General features: G+C 42.2%; 1 protein-coding gene across 2 annotated transcripts; it reads right to left on the reverse strand.

The window, feature by feature from the left end:
* Positions 1-253: 253 nt before the first annotated feature.
* On the reverse strand, positions 254-22,719 carry LOC135512414 (uncharacterized). 2 transcript variants are annotated; one of them, XM_064934430.1, is made up of 6 exons: positions 22,449-22,719; positions 6,533-6,628; positions 3,982-4,123; positions 1,853-2,256; positions 1,511-1,739; positions 254-1,275 (listed from the first exon to the last, which is right to left on the reverse strand). In XM_064934430.1, exons 3-6 carry the CDS (start codon positions 4,118-4,120, stop codon positions 1,154-1,156), a joined length of 894 nt encoding a protein of 297 aa, XP_064790502.1. In that variant the 5' UTR covers positions 4,121-4,123; positions 6,533-6,628; positions 22,449-22,719; the 3' UTR covers positions 254-1,153. The 2 variants fall into 2 exon arrangements, with proteins under 2 accessions (XP_064790502.1, XP_064790501.1); XM_064934429.1 differs by lacking the exon at positions 6,533-6,628.
* Positions 22,720-26,927: the final 4,208 nt, after the last annotated feature.

Here is a 26,927-nt window from a genome sequence, read left to right on the forward strand (position 1 = left end):
ATTTATGTGTCATTTTATTTCAGGAGTAATGTCCTATTTGATGTGGTGCATCTGCCCAAAACTAAGGCTGCGTTTCGACAGGCAGCCCAATTATATTTATTTAACCAATTAAGTCTTTTGACCAATCAGATGAGCTCTGAAAAATATCTGATGTGATTGGGAAAAATGAATGGGAAAAAATATCAGAATTGGTCTGCAAGTGGTTAATGCATAATTACCTAACCTTTCCACAGATGACTAGAGAGACAACATATGAAGGACAATGACAAACTGCAGTCTTTTAATGCACCATATTCAATGGTCAGACATGACCGGATATAAAATAACAAACTTGACCGTTTCTCATTACCAACGGTTACATCTTCTCCAATATGTAATATCTGCATCAAGCCACATCTCCAGTCCTAGTCTCTTCATGTGGGCCCTGTGGACATAGTGGACTTGGGGAGAGTCACACACTGTTTAAGTCCGTTAAGATGAATTCATTCATGCCGTCATCCTCCCGGAGGCTCAGAGTACCTAGGGTCCATTAGGCATGATGCTTATCTCAGGGGGAAGAAGAGGGATGGAGGAAGAGGTTAAGGAGGGGACCACGGGGTGGTAATGGAGCTTTTGGAGTTAGCTTAATGCCTAGGATCAGAGAAATCAATGGAGAAATATCATTTGGACCCCCTCCACCCCCCCCTCCTCGGTCTAAGTGGGTAGAGGTCAACGACAGTGAGGCGTCTGTCTGGTGAGACATGCCTGAAGCCTCCGTTCCTCTACTGGTTGATCACACATGGGTCGGCAGTCCTGGATCTATGCATCTCTATCAGTCAGAGAGAATACCCCGGGGGCTGTTCCCGTGTGGTTTGCTAATGGTTGGCTGGTGACAGAGGGTGGATATAACCATCAATGCTAGATCTTTTGTACCTTTTTCCACTTGGTCTTGTATCCTTCCTCTATCATTAGGCTGTCTTTTGAGTAATTTTGCCATTCTCTTCCACAGTATCTTTAGCTGAAGACAATGTTAAAGCCAATGTGAAAAAATTCATAGGCAAGACATTTGGCAGGCACATGCACTGATACACTGACATAGTTAATGTAATAAAAAAAAAAAACTAGAACAAAAATGTTGATTGAATAAACTTGGCGTTTGGGCAGGAACAGTCCTTCATAGATAACTGGGGTCCCGGTTGGCTCTCCTGGATCGGAACCGGATCTCAGACAGCTTGGAGTTGATGCCGGTGCCAATTTGCCCCTTCCTGGCCAATGGGAAGCGGGCCAGCGTGGCATCTGCGGAGGGAGAGAGTGACAGCACAACAACAATTGGAGGAGGGAGGACAATGCAGGAGTGAGGAACAGCCATGTTTTACTTTAACTGTACCAGTTATGTATCTTTCTAATGATCGAGAAAGTGAGTGTATTGTTTTCACTTATCAATGAATGATCAAGTGCACTTGGGAGAAAAATACAATGACAGGTTGTTGGTAAGGCTGTTGATCAGGGAATGTGTCAATAACACACATACTATAGATGGCGTTGAGCTTGTGTGGGTCCAGGGCGGTGCGGTGGTTGGGGAACGTTGGTCTGCGGCTCCTCCCCCCTCGCAGGTTGCTGTTAAGCAGGGTGTCCATGTCGAACACGCCCAGCAACAAGGTGCGCGCCATCGCCGTGGGAGACTGCGTCTGATTGGCTGCATGCCAGGACCGCATTTCACAGAAGACACCGGAACCCGGGTATACCTCCACCTGGTTAACCTGCACAACCAATAGGGAGAGAGAGCAAATGTGGTCAGAATTAAAAACACATTTAGACCTTCATAACCTTTGGAGGAAGGTCTTTATCTGGAATGAACAGCATGTTTCCTTACATGGCCAGTCCCATTAACACAGTGTGTCTCTGAGCATGTCCTCATCACAGGTAGGTTGGATGCTGAGCCACACAGAGAGCTGTGGAGGTCGTCGTTCTCTGTGATGTCACTCAGCTCCAAGTCTCCGTCCACACTGTGCTCACTGATGGCCATCTCGGGTCCAAAGTTGGACATGCTTTCATTCATGTCCTGAGTCATAGCTGAGCGGTTGGACATGAGCTGATGATGGAGTGGAGAACTGAACCCTTGGCCAAAGTGTCCTGACACGGAGTGGTGGTGTGTGTAGGTGTAGCTCTCGCCCCTCCCTGTTGCCGTAGAGACCGCCTGTGGGGACACTGCAGGGTGGGGGGGCTGGTTGGCTTGGCCCAAGGTCTGCCACATGGTGGACAGCAGGCCAGGGATCTCTGGGGGATGACACCACAAAGAAAGAAGAAACATGCATGAGGGAATGTGATCAGTCCAGAGCAGTTGAATTATACAATTGCAGATGAAGTCGGAAGTTTACATACACCTTAGCCAAATACATTTCAACTCAGTTTTTCACAATTCCTAACAATTAATCCTAATAAAAATTCACTGTCTTAGGTCAGTTAGGATCACCACTTTATTTTAAGAATGTGAAATGTCAGAATATTAGTAGAGAGAATGATTTATTTCAGCTTTTATTTCTTTCATCACATTCCCAGTGGGTCAGAAGTTTACATATACTCAATTAGTATTTGGTAGCATTGCCTTTCAATTGTTTAACTTGAGTCAAACGTTTCAGGTAGCCTTCCACAAGCTTCCCACAATAAGTTGGGTGAATTTTGGCCCATTCCTCCTGACAGAGCGGGTGTAACTGAGTCAGGTTTGTAGGCCTCCTTGCTCGCACACGCTTTTTCAGTTCTGCCCACATATTTTCTATAGGATTGAGGTCAGGGCTTTGTGATGGCCACTCCAATATCTTGACTTTGTTCTCCTTAAGCCATTTTGCCATAACTTTGGAAGTATGCTTGGGGTCATTTTCCATTTGGAATACCCATTTGCGACCAAGCTTTAACTATCTGAATGATGTCTTGAGATGTTGCTTCAATATATCCACATAATTTTCCGACCTCATGATGCCATCTATTTTGTGAAGTGCACCAGTCCCTCCTGCAGCAAAGCACCCCCACAACATAATGCTGCCACCCCCGTGCTTCACGGTTGGGATGTTGTTCTTTGGCTTGCAAGCCTCCTCTTTCCTCCAAACATAACGACGGTCATTATGGCCAAACAGTTCTATTTTTGTTTCATCAGACCAGAGGACATTTCTCCAAAAAGTACGATCTTTGTCTCCATGTGCAGTTGCAAACCATAGTCTGGCTGTTTTTATGGCGGTTTTGGAGCAGTGGCTTCTTCCTTGCTGAGCGGCCTTTCAGGTTATATCGATATAGGACACATTTTACTGTGGATATAGATACTTTTGTACCTGTTTCCTCAAGCATCTTCACAAGGTCCTTTGCTGTTGTTCTGGGACTGATTTGCACTTTTCGCACCAAAGTACGTTAATCTCTAGGAGTCAGAACGCGTCTCCTTCCTGAGCGGTAAACTGGCTGATTGGTCCCATGGTGTTTATACTTGCGTTTGTACAGATGAATGTGGTACCGTCAGGCATTTGAAAATTGCTCCCAAGGATGAACCAGACTTGTAGAGGTCTACAATTTTTTTCTGAGGTCTTGGCTGATTTCTTTTGATTTTCCCATGATGTCAAGCAAAGAGGCACTGAGACTGAAGGTAGGCCTTGAAATACATCCGCAGATACACCGCCAATTGACTCAAATGATGTCAATTAGCCTATCAGAAGCTTCTAAAGCCATGACATAATTTTCTTGAATTTTCCAAGCTGTTTAAAGGCACAGTCAACTTAGTGTATGTAAACTACTGATCCACTGGAATTGTGATACAGTGAATTATAAGTGAAATAATCTGTCTGTAAACAATTGTTGGAAAAATTACATGCAAAAAGTAGATGTCCTAACTGACTGGCCAAAACTATAGTTTGTTAACAAGAAATTTGTGGAGTGGTTGAAAAACGAGTTTTAATGACTTCAACCTAAGTGTATGTTAACTTCTGACTTCAACTGTATATTGATTTTACTCATCCTCACCCTTCACTAGCATGTTATGTAGCCGTTGGTTTTCAGCTGCCATTTCGACCTTCTCTTTCTCCAGTTCCCGAACACGCGACCTGAGGAACTGGAGCTCTGTAGTGTGGGAAGGGTTAAATACGTCCATCTCCATCTTCATTGTCTGTGAAGGAAAGAGAAACGCAGATGGCTGATGAGTGAATGGTTTTGAGAGACACTTTCCATCTACTCTATTGTGTTGCCAAGGTCACTTATTTTTAAGTGATCTAGGTTGTGGTGTCAAACAGTCTTTAAATGGCTACAACAGAACAAAGAGGTTTCTGTACTCAGTGCAACAAACACTTATAACACCTCCCATCTATGGCTCTGTCACCTTCTTTTGTGACCACACAAGTCTAGGGCTGTGAAGGTAATGGTAATTTGGATGACGGTTATTGGTCAGACAAATCACCACGGTTACCATTATAAGGGACTGTTAGGAAATGACAGGTAGTGTCATAACCCCCCCCCCACCACCAACGTAACAAATATGATCACATCACCCTCCCTGTAGTGCTGTAAAATAAATTGCACACCTTCCGACCCTCATTGAATTAATTCATGATTATGACCACAAATAATAACTGTAGGGACCCTGTGTTTATATACGTGGATATCGACTTTGTCACTTCAGTATGCTTTTGTTGCACAGTGATGCCATGCAGGGTTACGGGCCAGAAGGTTGAGGATTCACCGACCACCACAGAGGAGCTAACTCTCCCTGCCTGTTTCATTACACTACGATCAGAGCCGGCTGCAGACAATGATCAGCTAGGGGGAAATCAGGTGTTCAATATGTTGATGCTTTATTTATAAAATATATGTAACACATTTTCCACCAACAGGTTTCTGTGCCAATGCACCAATACAACCAATAAGCAAAGCATAACTGCATACCGACTACCAACTTTGGACTCTTCAACATCATGGTTTGCGTTTTCAACACCACAATCAACTAGACTAGGCCTATGTCAATCTGGACAAACAGAAAATACATCCCTCCCTACATGGTACCCAGTACCGTAGGCTTGGCTTGACAATCTTTAAATGTCATTCAACCTTTAGTGATTTGTAACAGATGTCTGTTTCCATTCATTGAATGGCCTGTGCACAGTTTGGATGCTGGAATTATATTGGACTGGACGAATGTGCGCAGGTAGCCTACAGAAGACTTTTGAAGTACCAAAATCTGATTAAAACATTGTGAGTGATTGTGTTGATGCCACACATAAAAGGATAATACATTTTAAAAGTTCATTTACAAATATTTAGGCTATATTGAAGCGTTCGGTTCTATGTGCGTGAGGAATAGGCACTCGGATTGGAGAGGAGGCAGAGCGTGCCTTAAACTTTCCTGAATGACTGGGCCTGAAGCATATGTGGCCACATTATTAAAGAAATACTTGAGAATGATAATCCGCAACAGTCAGCGCATTTTAGTATCAGAAGTATAAATACAGCCAGACTGGCCTGCTACTGTGCCTTTCTAGACATTATAAACTGTCGAGAGTAGCCCCACAACCGATCCAAATGGAATGAAACATTCAAATCACAGCGCTTTTGCGCTGTTAATCAAATGACACGTTCACTGCAGTTTAAGGCCGGGAGTACAATTTTGTGCTCACTTGAAAACAATAATGCAATTTTTCATTGCATTGTGGTGTTGTAGGCTAGTCTAGGTAGGATAATTGTATTGTCCCTAAACAAGATCAATAGGGGAGCATTTTGAGCTGTGTGTCTCATGTCTTCACTGTCCTTTCATGCACAATGATGCACCTTCCTCTCCACAGCCCTGAGCTACTCCCCTTGTTCTTGTGGATTTATATAGAACATTGGTGAAGCTTCAATGATTTTATGTGTGCTAGTCTGACATTTAAAAAAAGCAATAATTTCCTTAAAGGTTCTGTATATCATAAAGCTACCTCTACGTTCGACAGACAATGGTGATAGACATTCACAGAAAGCTATGACAAACACGTATGAGGCAAGGACTATAAATAACAGCATTTCAAAAACGCTGACATTAACAATGTACCAAAAAAGCTAGGCAAAACAAATCATTTTAAATAATTAATTATATAGAAAAACTTAGAATTCCCCTCACACATAAACTACAATGTCACTACAAAGGCTTTTATGAACATTTGATTAAAATTAAGTTTCATTGTTCTTAAAGTTATCTATTTGTTTTTTTCACTATTTCAGGAAAATAAAATGCTGTAGATTATAGACGTTCCACGAAGGGAAAGAAAATACCAAATATTATAATCTGTCATCGCACTCATTAATATGCAAATTGAATCGTGTTTAGTCAATCATTTTACCGTGCAACTTGGGTTGTTATATGCCACATCATATTTGAAGAGATGCAGAAAACATTACGTTGATGCATTTTCAATTTGAATATTAATGAAGTTTACATAATTTACCGGTTCCCGGGATTTAACAGGTCCTTGCATTTATTAGTGTACACAACAAACAGTTCTACAATGCACTGCTTCAAAAAAGGCAATCCTTTTTTCCCCAATCTTACATTTTTGATACATTTTCTATAGGTGGAGAATACAGAATAAAGCTGTCATCTGGGGTGATTTTCATTGGATCAAAGCCCGTTTCAAGCACCTCCTACCTGGATGAACAAAAATAGGCATATGGTTTGCAGTTAGCCTACATGGACTAATATGGGAATGAGTGAGCAGCCTTCAACAAAAGGACATTTATTTCATTCATTATTATTCTATTCAATTATTTTCTAACATAACTTGATGTATACACATATGTAAATATATGAGTTGATATCACCAGTCTGATTATCAGCAGATATCTCTGAAAGAGTGTCAAACCTAGGCCGCGTTCAGCAGGACACAATGGTTGGGGTGAAACATTTGATTCAACAGAAGCCGTGCTGTTCTAAACAACCAACGGAACGCTGTGATTATGGCCACCCAAAGGTGATTGTGTTATGATTATGATTCATAGCTATTCAATACCTTGCCCAAACAGTTGTCCCTTATAGGGAGATGGCTTTGTGAATAAGAGGCTTCTTCACCTGAGATTGGACTCTAAAGATGTTTGTAGATGTTTTTAAATATGTTTGTAGTGTAACAGAGTTAAGAAAGTGCCATAAGCTCACTCCACTTGAAATATCTCCAATGTTGCTTTTGAATAGCTTAACTGGTTCGTATATTGTCAGATGGGCGGTCACGTGTGCTGGCTAGGCAGAGGACCCCAGGTCCAAGACGTGGTACGGACAGTTTATCCTGAGTTGTACTCAGAGAGGGAGGAAGCTAATACTGCTAAGTTAGATCATTGCTGCCGTGACACGGATCCGCAGTTGGGCACATCTCAACGGCTGGGGTTGCTATGGAGCGAGTTTCGAGGGGGTGAGTGTAACCGAGGTACAGTAAGAATGTACGTGTAAGCTAACTCCACAGCTTCACTACATAGGCTAGTTTCACAACATTCACCCCCCTTTGACCTATTCCCCCACGAGAGACCACCCCATGTTGGGCGCCATTGTCACATGCAATGTAACATCCATGAAGTTTTTTTTTTCGAAAAAGGTTTTTGTAAAACATGCATCTTACATCAGATCATCTTGACACTTTCTCTGTCAAGTTAACTTTCATCACGGTCTATAAATCGTTGCTCTCTTTTCATTGTCAGTATCCTTTATCTTTATGATGGATAATCATTTATTATACGTTATATATATAACATTTTCACATTTCCCGAAAAATGTAACAATAAGACACAAATTACAAAAATGTTCACCAATGTGGGCAATAACGCAATCCCACAAAATACACAACATGCGCAGCAGCAGAATAGCATAAAACAAAATGGAGCATTATCCGAGCAGGTTGCAGGCCGCATGGAAGCCTTTAGCGTAGCGTATTTACTTCACACAAAATCGCCAAAAATTCAAAGCACGCGCATAATTGTCACTGCCGGATTGAACATGCTCCCTGAACGCAGATTTTATTTTATTTTTTATTTCACCTTTATTTAACCAGGTAGGCTAGTTGAGAACAAGTTCTCATTTGCAACTGCGACCTGGCCAAGATAAAGCATAGCAGTGTGAACAGACAACACAGAGTTACACATGAAGTAAACAATTAACAAGTCAATAACACAGTAGAAAAAAAGGGGAGTCTATATACAATGTGTGCAAAAGGCATGAGGAGGCAGGCGAATAATTACAATATTGCAGATTAACACTGGAGTGATAAATGATCAGATGATCATGTACAGGTAGAGATATTGGTGTGCAAAAGAGAAGAAAAGTAAATAAATAAAAACTGTGGGGATGAGGTAGGTGAAATTGGTGGGCTATTTACCAATAGATTATGTACAGCTGCAGCGATCGGTTAGCTGCTCAGATAGCTGATGTTTGAAGTTGGAGAGGGAGATAAAAGTCTCCAGCTTCAGCGATTTTTGCAATTCGTTCCAGTCACAGGCAGCAGAGTACTGGAACGAAAGGCGGCCGAATGAGGTGTTGGCTTTAGGGATGATCAGTGAGATACACCTGCTGGAGCGCGTGCTACGGATGGGTGTTGCCATCGTGACCAGTGAACTGAGATAAGGCTGAGCTTTACCTAGCATGGCCTTGTAGATGACCTGGAGCCAGTGGGTCTGGCGACGAATATGTAGCGAGGGCCAGCCGACTAGAAAATCAAATCAAATCAAATTTTATTTGTCACATACACATGGTTAGCAGATGTTAATGCGAGTGTAGCGAAATGCTTGTGCTTCTAGTTCCGACAATGCAGTAATAACCAACAAGTAATCTACCTAACAATTCCTAAACTACTGTCTTATACACAGTGTAAGGGGATAAAGAATATGTACATAAGGATATATGAATGAGTGATGGTACAGAGCAGCATAGGCAAGATACAGTAGATGGTATCGAGTACAGTATATACATTTGAGATGAGTATGTAAACAAAGTGGCATAGTTAAAGTGGCTAGTGATACATGTATTACATAAGGATGCAGTCGATGATATAGAGTACAGTATATACGTATGCATATGAGATGAATAATGTAGGGTAAGTAACATTATATAAGGTAGCATTGTTTAAAGTGGCTAGTGATATATTTACATCATTTCCCATCAATTCCCATTATTAAAGTGGCTGGAGTTGAGTCAGTGTCAGTGTGTTGGCAGCAGCCACTCAATGTTAGTGGTGGCTGTTTAACAGTCTGATGGCCTTGAGATAGAAGCTGTTTTTCAGTCTCTCGGTCCCAGCTTTGATGCACCTGTACTGACCTCGCCTTCTGGATGATAGCGGGGTGAACAGGCAGTGGCTCGGGTGGTTGATGTCCTTGATGATCTTTATTTTGTAGATGACATCGCCGAAGTCGAGGATCGGTAGGATAGTCAGTTTTACTAGGGTAAGCTTGGCAGCGTGAGTGAAGGAGGCTTTGTTGCGGAATAGAAAGCCGACTCTTGATTTGATTTTCGATTGGAGATGTTTGATATGGGTCTGGAAGGAGAGTTTGCAGTCTAGCCAGACACCTAGGTACTTATAGGTGTCCACATATTCAAGGTCGGAACCATCCAGTGTGGTGATGCTAGTCAGGCATGTGGGTGCAGGCAGCGATCGGTTGAAAAGCATGCATTTGTTTTTACTAGCGTTTAAGAGCAATTGGAGGCCACGGAAGGAGTGTTGTATGGCATTGAAGCTCGTTTGGAGGTTAGATAGCACAGTGTCCAATGACGGGCCAAAAGTATATAGAATGGTGTCATCTGCGTAGAGGTGGATCAGGGAATCGCCCGCAGCAAGAGCAACATCATTGATATATACAGAGAAAAGAGTCGGCTCGAGAATTGAACCCTGTGGCACCCCCATAGAGACTGCCAGAGGACCGGACAGCATGCCCTCCGATTTGACACACTGAACTCTGTCTGCAAAGTAATTGGTGAACCAGGCAAGGCAGTCATCCGAAAAACCGAGGCTACTGAGTCTGCCGATAAGAATATGGTGATTGACAGAGTCGAAAGCCTTGGCAAGGTCGATGAAGACGGCTGCACAGTACTGTCTTTTATCGATGGCGGTTATGATGTCGTTTAGTACCTTGAGTGTGGCTGAGGTGCACCCGTGACCGGCTCGGAAACCAGATTGCATAGCGGAGAAGGTACGGTGGGATTCGAGATGGTCAGTGACCTGTTTGTTGACTTGGCTTTCGAAGACCTTAGATAGGCAGGGCAGAATGGATATAGGTCTGTAACAGTTTGGGTCCAGGGTGTCTCCCCCTTTGAAGAGGGGGATGACTGCGGCAGCTTTCCAATCCTTGGGGATCTCAGACGATATGAAAGAGAGGTTGAACAGGCTGGTAATAGGGGTTGCGACAATGGCGGCGGATAGTTTCAGAAATAGAGGGTCCAGATTGTCAAGCCCAGCTTATTTATACGGGTCCAGGTTTTGCAGCTCTTTCAGAACATCTGCTATCTGGATTTGGGTAAAGGAGAACCTGGAAAGGCTTGGGCGAAGAGCTGCGGGGGGGGGGCGGAGCTGTTGGCCGAGGTAGGAGTAGCCAGGCGGAAGGCATGGCCAGCCGTTGAGAAATGCTTGTTGAAGTTTTCGATAATCATGGATTTGTCGGTGGTGACCGTGTTCCCTAGCCTCAGTGCAGTGGGCAGCTGGGAGGAGGTGCTCTTGTTCTCCATGGACATCACAGTGTCCCAGAACTTTTTGGAGTTGGAGCTACAGGATGCAAACTTCTGCCTGAAGAAGCTGTCCTTAGCTTTCCTGACTGACTGCGTGTATTGGTTCCTGACTTCCCTGAACAGTTGCATATCGCGGGGACTGTTCGATGCTATTGCAGTCCGCCACAGGATGTTTTTGTGCTGGTCGAGGGCAGTCATGTCTGGAGTGAACCAAGGGCTGTATCTGTTCTTAGTTCTGCATTTTTTGAAGCATGCTTATCTAAAATGGTGAGGAAGTTACTCTTAAAGAATGACCAGGCATCCTCAACTGACGGGATGAGGTCAATGTCCTTCCAGGATACCCGGGCCAGGTCGATTAGAAAGGCCTGCTCACAGAAGTGTTTTAGGGAGCGTTTGACAGTGATGAGGGGTGGTCGTTTGACTGCGGCACCGTAGCGGATACAGGCAATGAGGCAGTGGTCGCTGAGATCCTGGTTGAAGACAGCGGAGGTGTATTTGGAGGGCCAGTTGGTCAGGATGACGTCTATGAGGGTGCCCTTGCTTACAGAGTTAGGGTTGTACCTGGTGGGTTCCTTGATGATTTGTGTGAGATTGAGGGCATCTAGCTTAGATTGTAGGACTGCCGGCGTGTTAAGCATATCCCAGTTTAGGTCACCTAACAGAACAAACTCTGAAGCTAGATGGGTGGCAATCAATTCACAAATGGTGTCCAGGGAACAGCTGGGAGCTGAGGGGGGTCGGTAGCAGGCGGCAACAGTGAGAGACTTATTTCTGGAGAGAGTAATTTTCAGAATTAGTAGTTCAAACTGTTTGGGTATGGACCTGGAAAGTATGACATTACTTTGCAGGCTATCTCTGCAGTAGACTGCAACTCCTCCCCCTTTGGCAGTTCTATCTTGACGGAAGATGTTATAGTTGGGTATGGAAAACTCTGAATTTTTGGTGGCCTTCCTGAGCCAGGATTCAGACACGGCAAGGACATCAGGGTTAGCAGAGTGTGCTAAAGCAGTGAGTAAAACAAACTTAGGGAGGAGGCTTCTGATGTTGACATGCATGAAACCAAGGCAGTTAATAAACCTAACAGGAAACCCCTACAGTAAAGTCTATAAAATAACATGTGACTATTTGAGCTGTCATTGTGACTCTTCAGACAGTCACAAATTTGATAGCCAACTGACATTTACTCCTGAGGTGCTGACCTTTTGCACCCTCGACAACCACTGTGATTATTATTACTTGACCCTGCTGGTCATCAATGAACGTTTGAACATTTTGGCCATGTACTGTTATAATCTCCACCCGGCACAGCCAGAAGAGGACTGGTCACCCCTCAGAGCCTGGTTCCTCTCTAGGTTTCTTCCTTGGTTCTGGCCTTTCTAGGGAGTATTTCCTAGCCACCGTGCTTCTAAATCTGCATTGCTTGCAGTTTGGGATTTTAGGCTGGGTTTCTGTATAGCACTTTGTGACATCGGCTGATGAAAATGAGCTTTATAAATACATTTGATTGATGGGCCTATGCACAATCCACTACATAGACAACTCTGTCACAGATATAGTCTGTTAACAAATCAGAAGCATTAGGGGAAATTATATCTTCTCCTATCCCAAAGCCTAGGCTATTTTTCTATCCAGTCCCAATCAGACTGAAAGCCAAAATCCTTACTCCTGTCTGGCCTCAGGGCCTGGACAGCTTGCTATCATCGACGGAAAAATGAATTCCCATGTTTATCAAGACATTTTGCAGGAGAATGTTAGGCTATCTGTCTGCCAATTGAAGCTCAACAGAAGTTTGGTGATGCAACAGAACAACGACCCAAAACACAGAAGTAAATCAACAACAGAATGGCTTCAACAGAAAAAAATACACCTTCTGGAGTGGACCAGTCAGAGTCCTGACCTCAACCTGATTGAGATGCTGAGGCATGACCTCAAGAGAGCAGTTCACACCAGACATCCCAAGAATATTGCTGAACTGAAACAGTATTGTAAAGAAGAATGGTCCAAAATTCCTCCTGACCGTTGTGCGGGTTTGATCCACAACTACAGAAAATGTTTGGTTGAGGTTATTGTTGCCAGAGGGTCAAGCAGTTATTAAATCCAAGGGTTCACATACCTTTCCCACCCTGCACTGTGATTGTTTACACGGTGTGTTCAATAAAGATGAAAACTTATAATTATTTGTGTGTTATTAGTTTAAGCAGACTGAGTTTGTCTATTGTTGTGACCTAGATGAAGATACGATCACATTTTAGGACCAATTTATGCAGAAATCCAGGTATTTCCAAAGGGTTCATATACTTTTCTTGCCACTGTATATAGTACCAGTCAAAAGTGTGGACACACCTACTCATTTCAGGGTTGTTCTTTATTTTGACTATAGTAGCCATCCTTTGCCTTGATGATAGCTTCACACACTCTTGGCATTCTCTCAACCAGTTTCATGAGGTAATCACCTGGATTGAATTTCAATTAACTTCAATTAACAGGTGTGCCTGTCTTTCCTTCTTAATGCGTTTGAGCCAATCAGTTGTGTTGTGACAAGGTAGGGGTAGTATACAGAATATAGCCCTATTTGGAAAAATACCAAGTCCTTATTATGGCAAGAACAGCTCAAATAAGCAATGAGAAGTGACAGTCCATCATTACTTTAAGACATGAAAGTAAGTCAATCCAGAACATTTCAAGAACTTTTGAAAGTTTCTTCAAGTGCAGTCGCAAATACCATCAAGCGCTATGATGAAACTGGTTCTTATGAGGACCACCACAGGAAAGGAAGACCCAGAGTTACCTCTGCTGCAGAGGATAAGATCATTAGAGTTAACTGTACCTCAGAAATTGCAACCAAAATAAATGGTTCACAGAGTTCAAGTAACAGACGCATCTCAACATCAAATGTTCAGAGGAGACTGCGTGAATCAGGCCTCGAATTGCTGCAAAGAAACCACTACTAAAGGACATCAATAAGATGAAGAGACTTTCTTGGCCCAAGAAACATGAGCAATGGACATTAGACTGGTGGAAATCTGTCCTTTGGTCTGATGAGTCCAAATTTGATATTTTTGGTTCTAACCACCGTGTCTTTGTGAGGCGCAGCGTAGGTGATCGGATGATTGAATAGGTGAGTAGGTGTTCTAAAACTTTTGACTGGTAGTGAATGTAAATGTGATATTTCAGCTTTTGTAGTTTATTTTGGCAAAATATATTAAAAATCTGTTTTTTGCTTGGTCATTCTGGGGAATTGTATGTAGATTAGTGAGGAAATAAAACCATTTTTTATGTTTTTAGAATAAGGCTGTAACGTAACAAAATGTGGATAGAGTCAAGGGGTCTGCACACTCCGAATGCACTGTATACACTTCATGGCCAAAAGTATGTGGCACCTGCTTGTCGAACACATCATTCTAAAATCATGGGCATTAATATGGACTTGGTCCCCCCTTTGCTGTGACAACAGCCTCCACTCTTCTGGCTTTCCACTAGATGTTGGAACATTGCTGCGGGGAGTTGCTTCCAATCAGAAAGAAGAGCATTAGTGAGGTCAGGCACTGATGTAGGGCGATTAGGCCTGGCTCGCAGACCGCGTTCCAATTCATCCCAAAGGTGTTCAATGGGGTTGAGGTCAGGGCTCTGTGCAGGCCGGTCAAATTCTTCCACAGCAATCCCGACAAACCATTTCTTTATGCACCTCACCTTGTGCACGGGGGCATTGTCATGCTGAAACAGGAAAGGGCCTTCCCCAAACTGTTGCCACAAAGTTAGAAGCACAGAATCGTTTACAATGTCATTGTACAGTATGCTGTAGTGTTAAGAGTTCCCTTCAGTGGAACTAAGGGGCCTAGCCCGAACCATGAAAAACAGCCCCAGAACATTATTCCACCTGCACCAAACATTACAGTTGGCACCATAAATTGGGGCAGGTAGCGTTCTCCTGGCATCCGCCAAATCCAGATTTGTCTGTCGGACTGCCAGATGGTGAAGCGTGATTCATCACACCAGAGAACGTGTTTCCAATGCTCCAGAGTCCAGACGGCGAGCTTTACACCGCTCCAGCCAACGCTGGGCATTGCGCATGGTGATTTTAGGCATTTGCACGTCCATGGAAACCCATTTCATGTAGCTCCCAAAGAAGCAGTTATTGTGCTGACGTTGCTTCCAGAGGCAGTTTGGTAGTGAGTATTGCAACAGAGGACAGACAATTTATACGCGCTGTGTGCTTCAGCACTTGGCGGTCCCGTTCTGTGAGCTTGTGTGGACTACCACTTTGCGGCTGAGTCATTGTTGCTCCTAGACGTTTCAATAACAGCACTTACAGTTGACCGGGGTAGCTCGAGCAGGGCAAAAATTTGACGAACTGACTTGTTAGAAAGGTGGCTTCCTATGATGGTGACACATTTAAAGTCACTGAGCTCTTCAGTACGGCCATTCTACTCCCGCTGTTTGTCTATGGAGATTGCATGGCTGTGTGCTCGATTGTATACACCTGTCACCAATGGGTGTGGCTGAAATAGCCGAATACACTAATATGAAGGGGTGTCCACATACTTTTCTATATAAAGTGTATAAATATACAGTGCATTCAGAAAGTATTCAGACCCCTTGACTTTTTCAATATTTTGTTACATTACAGCCTTATTCTAAAATTGATTATAATGTTTTTTCCCCTCCTCAATCTACACACAATACCCCATAATTATAAAGCAAAAAAAGTATATTTTTGTAACATTTTTGCAAATGTATTAAAAACAAAAACTAGAAATATCACATTTACATAAGTACAAATGGAAATTACAATATTTTCTAAATTATTGTTTTTGTGCTCAGCCAGGCCTTTCCTTCGAAATGGCTATCCGTGTTTTGACCTAAGGGACTTATTGAAATTTACAGAATGGTGACCTGGAGGAAAAGGGCAAAGGGTCATGCTTTTTCAATTTCAGTCAAGGGGAGGATTTAGTATTTTTTAAATCTAGTCCAGGGGAGGGTTATGTAGTTTGTAATTGATTAAATGTTTTAGAATTAGTTGCTTATTAGGCTATAGGCCCAATGCCACCCCTCATCTCTGATTCTCCATAGGCTCTATAGGCTATTTAGTGTGGTCTCAAATCAAATGATCCATAGCCTACAGGTTACGAAGTGCATGCTCAGAGAAGCACAGGCAAAGTTATATTTCTAAGATTGGTGCTGGGATGGTTTAAATTAAACTAGGCTGCATTACACACTGCAATGGATATTCCAACCCTGAGCCCCAGCCTGCTCTGCTTTGTGTGAGCTGCTTAACCAATGGCTGTACTGTGTAGGGCTACGATGGCATTTCAGGAGGAGAGTGAAAGGTTTCTTCCAAAAGTATATTTGATTAGGCCTAGTCCCAAAACTGCACTATCATGCTATGTTCTGTTCAGTTTGAGAAAGAGAGCACGAAGATGAAAAGGAGGACCAGAGGTCAACTTTGATAGCTTGCTGCTACTATATTTGAATTTATTAAAAACAATATGTTTCTTTCCCATGATGTATTTTTCAGAGTTATTGACCTCACAATAAGCCAGACTCGAGTAACTTACAATGTGGTGCTGAAACTTGAAGCAGCAGCCTCGGCACAATCAATTGGAAATGGACAGCTCATGGTGCTGAAAGTAGGCAAATTCGAGTAGGCATAATTCATTTAAACTGTCTTTACTAACAACAAGAGGGCTTTGTGTTGGAGCCTATTTCTTCCCATTTAAGAAATAAGAGGTACACCTACCTGTTTGACAGACGAAATTAGGCTATAGGCTGCTATAGCCATAGATTTGTCGGTCAATTCCACCACCCACCATGCACTCTTTAAATAGTCCTTCACTGACATAAACGTAGGCTGTTAAGTTAAAACCAATACTCAAATTGAGGGGGTATGAGAGGGCATGCCATAGGGCAAACTTTTATTGAAGAAAATGGCAAAAAAACAACACGTTAGCTTAAGATTGAGAAGAAAATAAAACGGATACAATTATATAAAAGTGATCTATAACGGTGATTTGGTCCGCAATGCTTTATGCTTGAAACAAGCTTTAAAATACCTGGGAAAGACGTCACTCCGATGCATATGAGGATATCATTGTTTAGTTTCTTTGACATTCAGAGGCCGACTTTGCTTGTGAAGTAATCTAATTCTGTCACTATCAATTTATTACGCTATTCACTTTCTGTACAATAGAAGATGTTTAAACCCAGACAGCTTTTAGGGAAACACGTGTGACCTGCTGTTGTTGGGATAAGAGTAGGTTAAGAGTAGAGTAGCCAGCAGTTAAAACTAAAACATTTCTAAGTAGTTAGTTCCACTATGTCTGGGGTTGAAAGGTAGGCCTAACTTCTGAAAGTACAGTAGTACCATGCTCAGATTCCTAATGACGTCTCAGATTTAATTATTTGCAAACAGGGACAGTTTCGTTGCAAACACAAGATACACAAATTTGGCACTGGAGAAATATGATAAGATTAACTCTCTGTCCATTCTTAGCCTGTAATTCTGGTAATTAGTGTTGTGTTAAAAAGAGATCCAGCTAATATGTACAATTATGAGAATTGCATATCATCTATATAAAAGGCCATTTTTTTCTGGGACCTGCAAATACGACGATAGATTCATGCAAAGTTTTTACTATAAAGGAGATCTTTCCAACCCTACTCCTGTCCACGGTTGTTTACGAACCCACAACCTTCTAGCCCGCAGCCCTGTGAGCTATCAAAATTCCCACATTACCATTTAATGCTTACAGGATGAAGAACAGCTCAGACGGAATATCTAAGGCTCTGTTCTGTCCAATAAGTGAGAGTAAGCGGTAGACATGTTATCTGCTATCCACTTTGCTTTAATTATTAGTTTGGCTATAGGGGAGGGTCATTTTTTATTTTTTCAAGCGTTCAGGGAAGGTAAGGTCAAATCCATTTTGCTTAAGGGAGGGCAATCTATTTTCATTTCAGAGAAGTCCGATTTTCTCCATGTAACCCTTATTATAAGTAACGTTCACTCCCTAAGACTTACAAACTCACAGGCTTTTGTTAATATGTTCAGTCTCCCCAAAAAGCATGTCTATTTTATCTAAAAATCCATAATGCTTCTTATTTTCTTTATATCTCCAACATGACAATATTCATAAGTCCTATCTTTGGGGTATACACTCCCCCCAAGGAGTGCTATAGACACACACATCAAAAGTTGAATTTCTATTTTGTGAGCCATTACAGTTTTTCTCAACCGTATACAAGCATTTTTTGGAACGATGTTGATTTTCAAAACAGAGACCACAAGACACAGATCTGTGTGGCCTTTTGCAAGACAGTAAATGCATTTTAAAAATATAGATTCCCAATTCAACGGCTCAGACACAAGAGGCATGTGGCAGGGTCTACAGTCAATCACGGACTACAGGAAGAAATCCAGCCCAGTCACGGACCAGGATGTCTTGCTCCCAGGCAGACTAAATAACTTTTTTGCCCGCTTTGAGGACAATACAGTGCCACTGACACTGCCTACAACAGAAAAATGCGGTCTCTCCTTCACTGCAGCCGAGGTGAGTAAAACATTTAAACGTGTTAACCCTCGCAAGGCTGCAGGCCCAGACGGCATCCCCAGCCGCGCCCTCAGAGCATGCGCAGACCAGCTGGCTGGTGTGTTTACGGACATATTCAATCAATCCCTATACCAGTCTGCTGTTCCCACATGCTTCAAGAGGGCCACCATTGTTCCTGTTTCCAAGAAAGCTAAGGTAACTGAGCTAAACGACTACCGCCTCGTAGCACTCACTTCCGTCATCATGAAGTGCTTTGAGAGACTAGTCAAGGACCATATCACCTCCACCCTACCTGACACCCTAGACCCACTCCAATTTGCTTACCGCTCAAATAGGTCCACAGACGATGCAATCTCAACCACACTGCACACTGCCCTAACCCATCTGGACAAGAGGAATACCTATGTGAGAATGCTGTTCATCGACTACAGCTCGGCATTCAACACCATAGTACCCTCCAAGCTCGTCATCAAGCTCGAGACCCTGGGTCTCGACCCCGCCCTGTGCAACTGGGTACTGGACTTCCTGACGGGCCGCCCCAGGTGGTGAGGGTAGGTAACAACATCTCCTCCCCGCTGATCCTCAACACTGGGGCCCCACAAGGGTGCGTTCTGAGCCCTCTCCTGTACTCCCTGTTCACCCACGACTGCGTGGCCACGCACGCCTCCAACTCAATCATCAAGTTTGCGGACGACACAACAGTGGTAGGCTTGATTACCAACAACGACGAGACGGCCTACAGGGAGGAGGTGAGGGCCCTCGGAGTGTGGTGTCAGGAAAATAACCTCACACTCAACGTCAACAAAACTAAGGAGATGATTGTGGACTTCAGGAAACAGCAGAGGGAACACCCCTATCCACATCGATGGAACAGTAGTGGAGAGAGTAGCAAGTTTTAAGTTCCTCGGCATACACATCACAGACAAACTGAATTGGTCCACTCACACAGACAGCATCGTGAAGAAGGCGCAGCAGCGCCTCTTCAACCTCAGGAGGCTGAAGAAATTTGGCTTGTCACCAAAAGCACTCACAAACTTCTACAGATGCACAATCGAGAGCATCCTGGCGGGCTGTATCACCGCCTGGTACGGCAACTGCTCCGCCCTCAACCGTAAGGCTCTCCAGAGGGTAGTGAGGTCTGCACAACGCATCACCGGGGGCAAACTACCTGCCCTCCAGGACACCTACACCACCCGATGTTACAGGGAGGCCATAAAGATCATCAAGGACATCAACCACCCGAGCCACTGCCTGTTCACCCCGCTATCATCCAGAAGGCGAGGTCAGTACAGGTGCATCAAAGCTGGGACCGAGAGACTGAAAAACAGCTTCTATCTCAAGGCCATCAGACTGTTAAACAGCCACCACTAACATTGAGTGGCTGCTGCCAACACACTGACTCAACTCCAGCCACTTTAATAATGGGAATTGATGGGAAATTATGTAAATATATCACTAGCCACTTTAAACAATGCTACCTTATATAATGTTACTTACCCTACATTATTCATCTCATATGCATACGTATATACTGTACTCTATATCATCGACTGCATCCTTATGTAATACATGTATCACTAGCCACTTTAACTATGCCACTTTGTTTACATACTCATCTAATATGTATATACTGTACTCGATACCATCTACTGTATCTTGCCTATGCTGCTCTGTACCATCACTCATTCATATATCCTTGTGTACATATTCTTTATCCCCTCACACTGTGTATAAGACAGTAGTTTAGGAATTGTTAGTTAGATTACTTGTTGGTTATTACTGCATTGTCGGAACTAGAAGCACAAGCATTTCGCTACACTCGCATTAACATCTGCTAACCATGTGTATGTGACAAATAAAATTGGATTCGATTTGATTTAGATTAGTTGCCTTCTCAAAACATAAATACAGTCATCAAAAGAACCTGACAGCCTGCAAAAAGATGAACGCAACCTTGAGTCCAAGCAGACAAAACAGAAAGTTAGTCTGTATTTTAAAACCCCCCAGTAGATCCAATACATTTTCTTTGCAGTCACTAAAATGTGATGATCAAAATTGGAAATACAAGTATCCAAAGGTGCAGAATTATGGGCAATTACTATCATTTGAACTATATTCCACCAAACACTGTTATACACATCAAATGTTATTCCTGGATTCTCTTTTTTTAAGCATATTGTGTGCAGGATCCATTACATGTAATCTGTATCATCACAATACAATTCCATGTATTTAATACACACGCTGGTTTGCTCATAGTTGTGTACACTTTCCATTGGCACAAAGAAACCCAATCCACAACAGAAATAAGACCAGAGTGGAGGGCTAAATTGAAATGCTTCTTACAGAAGAAATATAGAAAGCATATGCATAACCATAGACATTAGACTAAAGGTGATGACAGAACAGTTCACCTGACAAGACTGAATCCAAACATTACACTATTGACTTTAAGTGCATTTTACATTTTACTGTACGCCGCATTTCTTAATAACAAAATACTAAACATTCAGTAACATGATAAGAATATTCTCTTAAAATTTGGCGTAGGTGCAACATAAGACCATAAAATGACAAGGGTTTGAGTGAGAGGTCTAACTGGTGTTTCAAAATGGCCACACACCTCTCCAAAGTGTGCACAGTTCCTAAGTAACTTCAATGCACTTATGACTCAAAGAACAGTCTTAAAATATACGTTTTTGTTGTTGTTGCTTTCCTAGCTGTGCCATTGAGGAACTAGAGCAAGCACACTTGTAGTTGTTTTGAACACAGACCTGCATCCCCGCCTTTACACAATTACTGTTGTTTAAAAATCACAAAACAGTCCATTATAAATCACAATCTGGGTTAGGTGGGCATAATTTGAAAGCTTGTTCAATTGCCAACATGACTAGCTAAATTATACAATTAAAAAAAACAACAATTCATATTGGAGTTGTCCCTGTTGAAATTCGAGACGTCTATGCATATTCATGAGGCTAGCATAGCATCTCATTCTCCATTGAAAACAAGTGGTTGAAGTCAACACCCTCATCGAATATTCAAACAAGTATCCAAATAACAAGATGCATCCACCACTCCAAAAAGAGGAATAGGCGGGAGCTTGAGAGCCTGTCATTTCGCTAAGTGGACTACAAATCCCATTGTTAGGGTGGAAATATAGGCATCTCGTCATTATATCCAGTATCTCTGGGATTGTTTGTCATTGCAGCCGACAGTGCAGGTGACTACCGACTGACTGATCTACAAATCACCTTACACTATAAATAACTACTCATTATTATTTGTAGATCAGTCAGTCAGAATTAACCAATGATACATTACGGTTTGATCCTCTCGAACATAACCACTGACACAACTGATATGAATTCAAACTTGAGTTGTGTGGTTTGATGAATTCTATTCATTTTGCCATTGGGCAGAGCGAGAGAAAGACTAACAAAATCAATGAGGGCCTCCTTGAGGTCAAATCAAATCAATTCCTATTTGTCACATGCACCGAATACAACCGGTGTAGACATTACAGTGAAATGCGTACCTCCAAGCTCTTAACCAACAATGCAGTTTTAAGAACCCCCCCCAAAAAAAAGTAATAACAAGAATAACAAATTATTAAAGAGCAGCAGTAAATAACAACAGCGAGGCTACATACAGGGGGCACCGGCATCGAGGTAATATGTTGATGTAGGTAGAGTTATTAAAGTGACAGGGCCCCTAGGCAAGTGTCCTGCGCGCTCGCTCCGCTCGGTATTCGGCCATGATTACTACACATTTAGATAGCTGGTTAGATTAATTTACCAACCTAAAAATAGTTCGCTGACATGACTAATCGAATTGCTAAAAAATGTGTTTTTGTTGTTTTATTGTCAGCTGCCAACTAGAGGCTACGGGCGGAAGCGACGTTGTCTCGCCGAATAGAATAGATTACATTGAAGACAGCATCACTAGGCATCCCATTTAGTATTACTCTTTGTACAGTACCTAGACAGCTGACGGCTAGTGTGTGAATGGTCCATCATAACAAAAGCGAGGTGGTGGATGAACAAATATGAAGCTGGTCACCTGCGGTAGACACTGAATGAACACTATTAGCATAGGAATTATAATAACTTAGGATCTCTATGATGAACACGTCATATGTAGTAAGCTGTTTCCAAATGTGACCAACCACACTAACGTGCAAGCTAGATTGTGAAATTACTTGAAGTACTGAGGGAAAACAGTCTTACTCTATTATTGCCAATGCTAGCCGTCTCTATTCTTTGTTGTAGGATCATGCATTCGTGATTCCGCTCCACCTCACATTTAGACGGCTGTGATTCCGGCATTTCTTGCATATTATCACGCGAATATCTAATGTGACTTGAAGTTATATTCCTTAAATGGTAATGTATCCGTTTCCAAATGCAATAGTCGCGTATTTGCTGTCAACAACGGACGTTATCAAAACATTGAAAGTGAAAGCAAGCACGCTGTAAAAAATAATAATATGTCCGGTGTTTAAAGCGATAGTTTCCGGTATGACGTCACGTGCAATATTATATCAAAGCGTTTCTCAAATGTACTGTCTTTGACCGTATTCCTTTTCCCTCTCAAAAGGTGCTGTTTGCAGTATACATTCGTAGTATGATTATGTCTGGTACAATGTATGTATATATTTTGAAATATGAAACTGCTCAATGGCTATTTTGGACACTGCCAGGTACTAATTGATAACAATAATATGGAAACAAGTAGGACTCCATTCCTCAGTCCTCGAGACTTTCCAAATGTAAATAATGGAGATCCCCATGAAATTCTTCCCCTTAAAACCAGAAGACATACTGAACATCCCCAGTATGATTGGTATATGATACAGTTGTAATAAGTCGTTTCACCCATTAATTTGACATTGTCAATTCTAGGTTATTTTGTGGAGGACAGAACAGCATCTTGTGCACTAACCTGTGATGATGCTATGTGCATAAGCTAGCTACTAGCTAAGGTTATCTAACATTGACTATTTTTGTGCCTGGCTGGTTACTGGTCAGTTGACAAAATGTGCTGCTGTTTTATATAAAGCCCTTGTGTGTACACAAGTTGTATTAATCTTAACAAGATGTACTATCACCTGCTGGGTTATAATTTATAACCAACAGCTTCACAACAACAGCCCTACAGCATGCTCACGTGAACATGCAGTTCACACTGTAAACCCCAGGTGCAAGCCAGTGACAGATACAGTACATTGAAGCCAGATGGTCTGGCCTAGCTTTCAAGAACTGAGAACCACAGTAGTATAATACCCATAAAAGCTAGCGGTCAAACAGGGAAATGGTTCCAATTGTTTTTCCACCATTCATTTGTCCCATAGGGGATTTTAGAAACACTTAAAACAAGGGCTGTGTTTTGAGTAGGCTTACCGTAGCGTGACGCTTCGATAACACTGTAAATCTCTCTAGGACAAGGTGATTTTTATCAATATATTCACCTATATTTACTCCCCCCCCCCAAAAAAAAGGATTGCTAATTAGCTGCTAATGTGCTAACTACAAATGCCATGATGAGACTGCCGAATCAAGGCAAAGGTACCGTGGTTGCTCAACTAAAAGTTTTGCGATTATGTGGCGGGACTTAGAGATAATTTGTGGTGCAGTACGGTACCCCGCTTCACCACTTCATTGCTCCAGACCATTGCAAGGGGGAGTTAGAGCACTGATTATGCTTTTGGGTCCCAAGGCGCTACTGTGTCTCTAACTGACAATGAATGGGCGACATAAACCAAATAGAAACTGATCATTGTGAACTTACTTACTAAAACTGTTGTTACATTAAGATTTTTATTCTAAGAGAAACTTAGACTACAATTAAGGTGTGGAAATGTTAGGATTATTTTGCCTACTCCCGACCAGTCACGTTGTACTGTGCCCGAGTGGCACAGCTGCGTTGCTACAGATGCTGGTTCAGTACCCATGCCGGCCGCAACCGGGAGACCCATGAGGTGATGGTAGGCTTTTGGTTTCTCTCCCTCTAAAAACATAAATAAATCATTCTAAGTAACAAACTTGCTTTATTTACAAATTTCGTAACAATGTCTCACCCCATGTTCAAGAATGGCCTTTTTCTCGCTCACTTGAGGTTGTTTGAAAACAAAATCATCTCCAAATGATCTTTATTTTTTAAGCCATAGAAAGTTGGTTGCAATTTCAGTTTAATCCACCAGAAAAGACAGAACAAATAATACAACACATATTGTGGTTAAACTCAAATATACTAATTGATAAAATGCCCCTTAGATATTCATTTCGAATCCTCCAACCCTCTAAATGTAATTATTGACGAAGAGTAACGTCATTAAAAAATATATTTTTTAAATATACTGTAGGCCTACCGTAGGCGGCATGAGTCTCACTAGCGTTGAGTAATGTGCAGCTAAAAGTGGTGTAGGTCTTATTTATTTTTAATGTGTATGCAGCATTGGTGTGTTGGAGTCACTTTTAATTCTTCACTGATCTACCGTTTCTATCATAGGCCACTGTAATCGACGGGGGCTCAGGGCGGTACCATTCTGCTCAAATGATGAAGGTACACATGGATAAAATTCCAATTTTGAAGACCGAGATTGAGTCATTGAAGGCAGACCAGCAGAAAGAGAAACATTCTCTGAGGGCAGAGATACAGGCGACAGCTGATGAATTGGTCCAGAGCCAGGCGGCATTGGCGGAGAGTCAGGCGGAGAATGACGCGTTGAAGAGAGCGAAGAACGAGATGGAGTCATGCCAGGCACACCTGTGAGCTCTGGAACTCCACCTCCGACAGGCAGAGTCAACATACCTGGTGGGTTCGTCAGGTTGTCGGTTCACCCTGACATTTCCATTCCTCTTCTGACGTTATGCTGTTCTGCTATTCCAAGGATGTGTAACCGAAGAGAGATACCACGAGTGGACACAGAATACCAACTGGGATGGATCCCGAGGCAAATGTGGCTTACCAGTGAACCTCTGCGTGTTCATCATTAATACCGTGTCTCAGAAGTTTCTGTCCATGACTGATCCAACCTGAAAAAGCATTAAAGACAGAGTTAATGAGTACTTGAGGTCACTGAGAAAGTCTGGACATGGCCTGTTCTCCCTTATGTGAGGAATTAAGCACTTTAACATGTTTACTACAGTATGTACTGTAGGCTATGTTTACTTGTCAGACTGCAATGTAGCCTAATAAACAAATGCAGGCGGCTTCTATCTCCAAAATGCTTTATTATCCAAATGTTTAAAGTGCGTATGGGCGACCTCATGCTACCGCAAAGTGGTGGATAAAGATTATACTGTACAGTACTGTATTTCTTCATAAGCATCTTTATGCTTTCGTTAATAAATATCACTGAATGACAGAAATAATGGAACAAAGTAGGCTAATGAAGGTAAACAAATGGTTGCTTACTTGAAAATACTCTTTCAAAATTAATGGACGAGAGAGCATTCAGAGGTCAAGACAGAGCTGCTCTGTGACAAGCATGAGGACTGGTCTTGATAAATCAACAAGATTTTTATTTTCACTGAATCTCCGTTTGGATATTGGTTAGACTACAATTAGAGTGTGGAAATGTTATGCTCTTCCATCCTAATGGAGACCCTTGAGGGTTTTGTTTTTTGTTTTTCTTGGAATAGAAATACAATAATTGTCCGGCATAGGTGTATAGGTGGCAGGGAATTCAGGCGCAGGAGAGTCAAAAGGAGTGTAAAATGGAGTCTTTTCATAAAGTCCACGTAGTATGCTCCATCACACTAAAATGTACACATACAAACAGACATGGGTACGAGGACCCGACGCGCACCTATACAACAAGCAACTACACTGACAAATCACTGACAATCTCTGACAAAGACATGTGGGGAAACAGAGGGTTAAATACACAACAGGTAATGACTGGGATTGAAAACAGGTGTGTGGGAAGACAAGACAAAACCAATTGAAAATGAAAAAAGGATCAATGATGGCTAGAAGACCGGTGACGTCGAACGCCGAGCACCGCCCGAACAAGGAGAGGCAACGACTTCGGCAGAAGTTGTGACAATAATATTAATCAAATTAATTAAGCTACATTTCTTAAAATCAACCTCTTATACTATGTTCTTATAACAAAAAGGTTTTTACATTCTCTAGTACAACCAATATTGAAGGCTATCAAACTCTTCTCAAAGATGCCCTCTGTTGGTCAAACTAGCACTAACTAGCATTAATGGTAACAATGGCTGACAATTATTTTATTTTTTATTTTATTTCACCTTTATTTAACCAGGTAGGCTAGTTGAGAACAAGTTCTTATTTGCAACTGCGACCTGGCCAAGATAAAGCATAGCAGTGTAAACAGACAACACAGAGTTACACATGGAGTAAACAATTAACAAGTCAATAACACAGTAGAAAAAAAGGGGAGTCTATATACAATGTGTGCAAAAGGCATGAGGAGGTAGGCGAATAATAACAATTTTGCAGATTAACACTGGAGTGATAAATGATCAGATGGTCATGTACAGGTAGAGATATTGGTGTGCAAAAGAGCAGAAAAGTATATAAATAAAAACAGTATGGGGATGAGGTAGGTAAAATTGGGTGGGCTATTTACCGATATAGACTATGTACAGCTGCAGCGATTGGTTAGCTGCTCAGATAGCAGATGTTTGAAGTTGGTGAGGGAGATAAAAGTCTCCAACTACAGCGATTTTTGC

This window comes from Oncorhynchus masou, chromosome 24, assembly GCF_036934945.1.
Source record: "Oncorhynchus masou masou isolate Uvic2021 chromosome 24, UVic_Omas_1.1, whole genome shotgun sequence".
NCBI classification, from domain to species: domain Eukaryota; kingdom Metazoa; phylum Chordata; class Actinopteri; order Salmoniformes; family Salmonidae; genus Oncorhynchus; species Oncorhynchus masou.

Coding starts and splice junctions, on each gene's coding strand:
- LOC135512414 (XM_064934429.1), bottom strand. CDS start 22,556: ATGCAAGAAATGCCGGAATCACAGCCGTCTAAATGTGAGGTGGAGCGG. Junction 4,124..22,448: donor CTAGCATTGGCAATAATAGA/GTAAGACTGTTT, acceptor TTTCCTTCACAG/ACAATGAAGATGGAGATGGA. Junction 1,276..1,510: donor CAAGCTCAACGCCATCTATA/GTATGTGTGTTA, acceptor CTCCCTCCGCAG/ATGCCACGCTGGCCCGCTTC.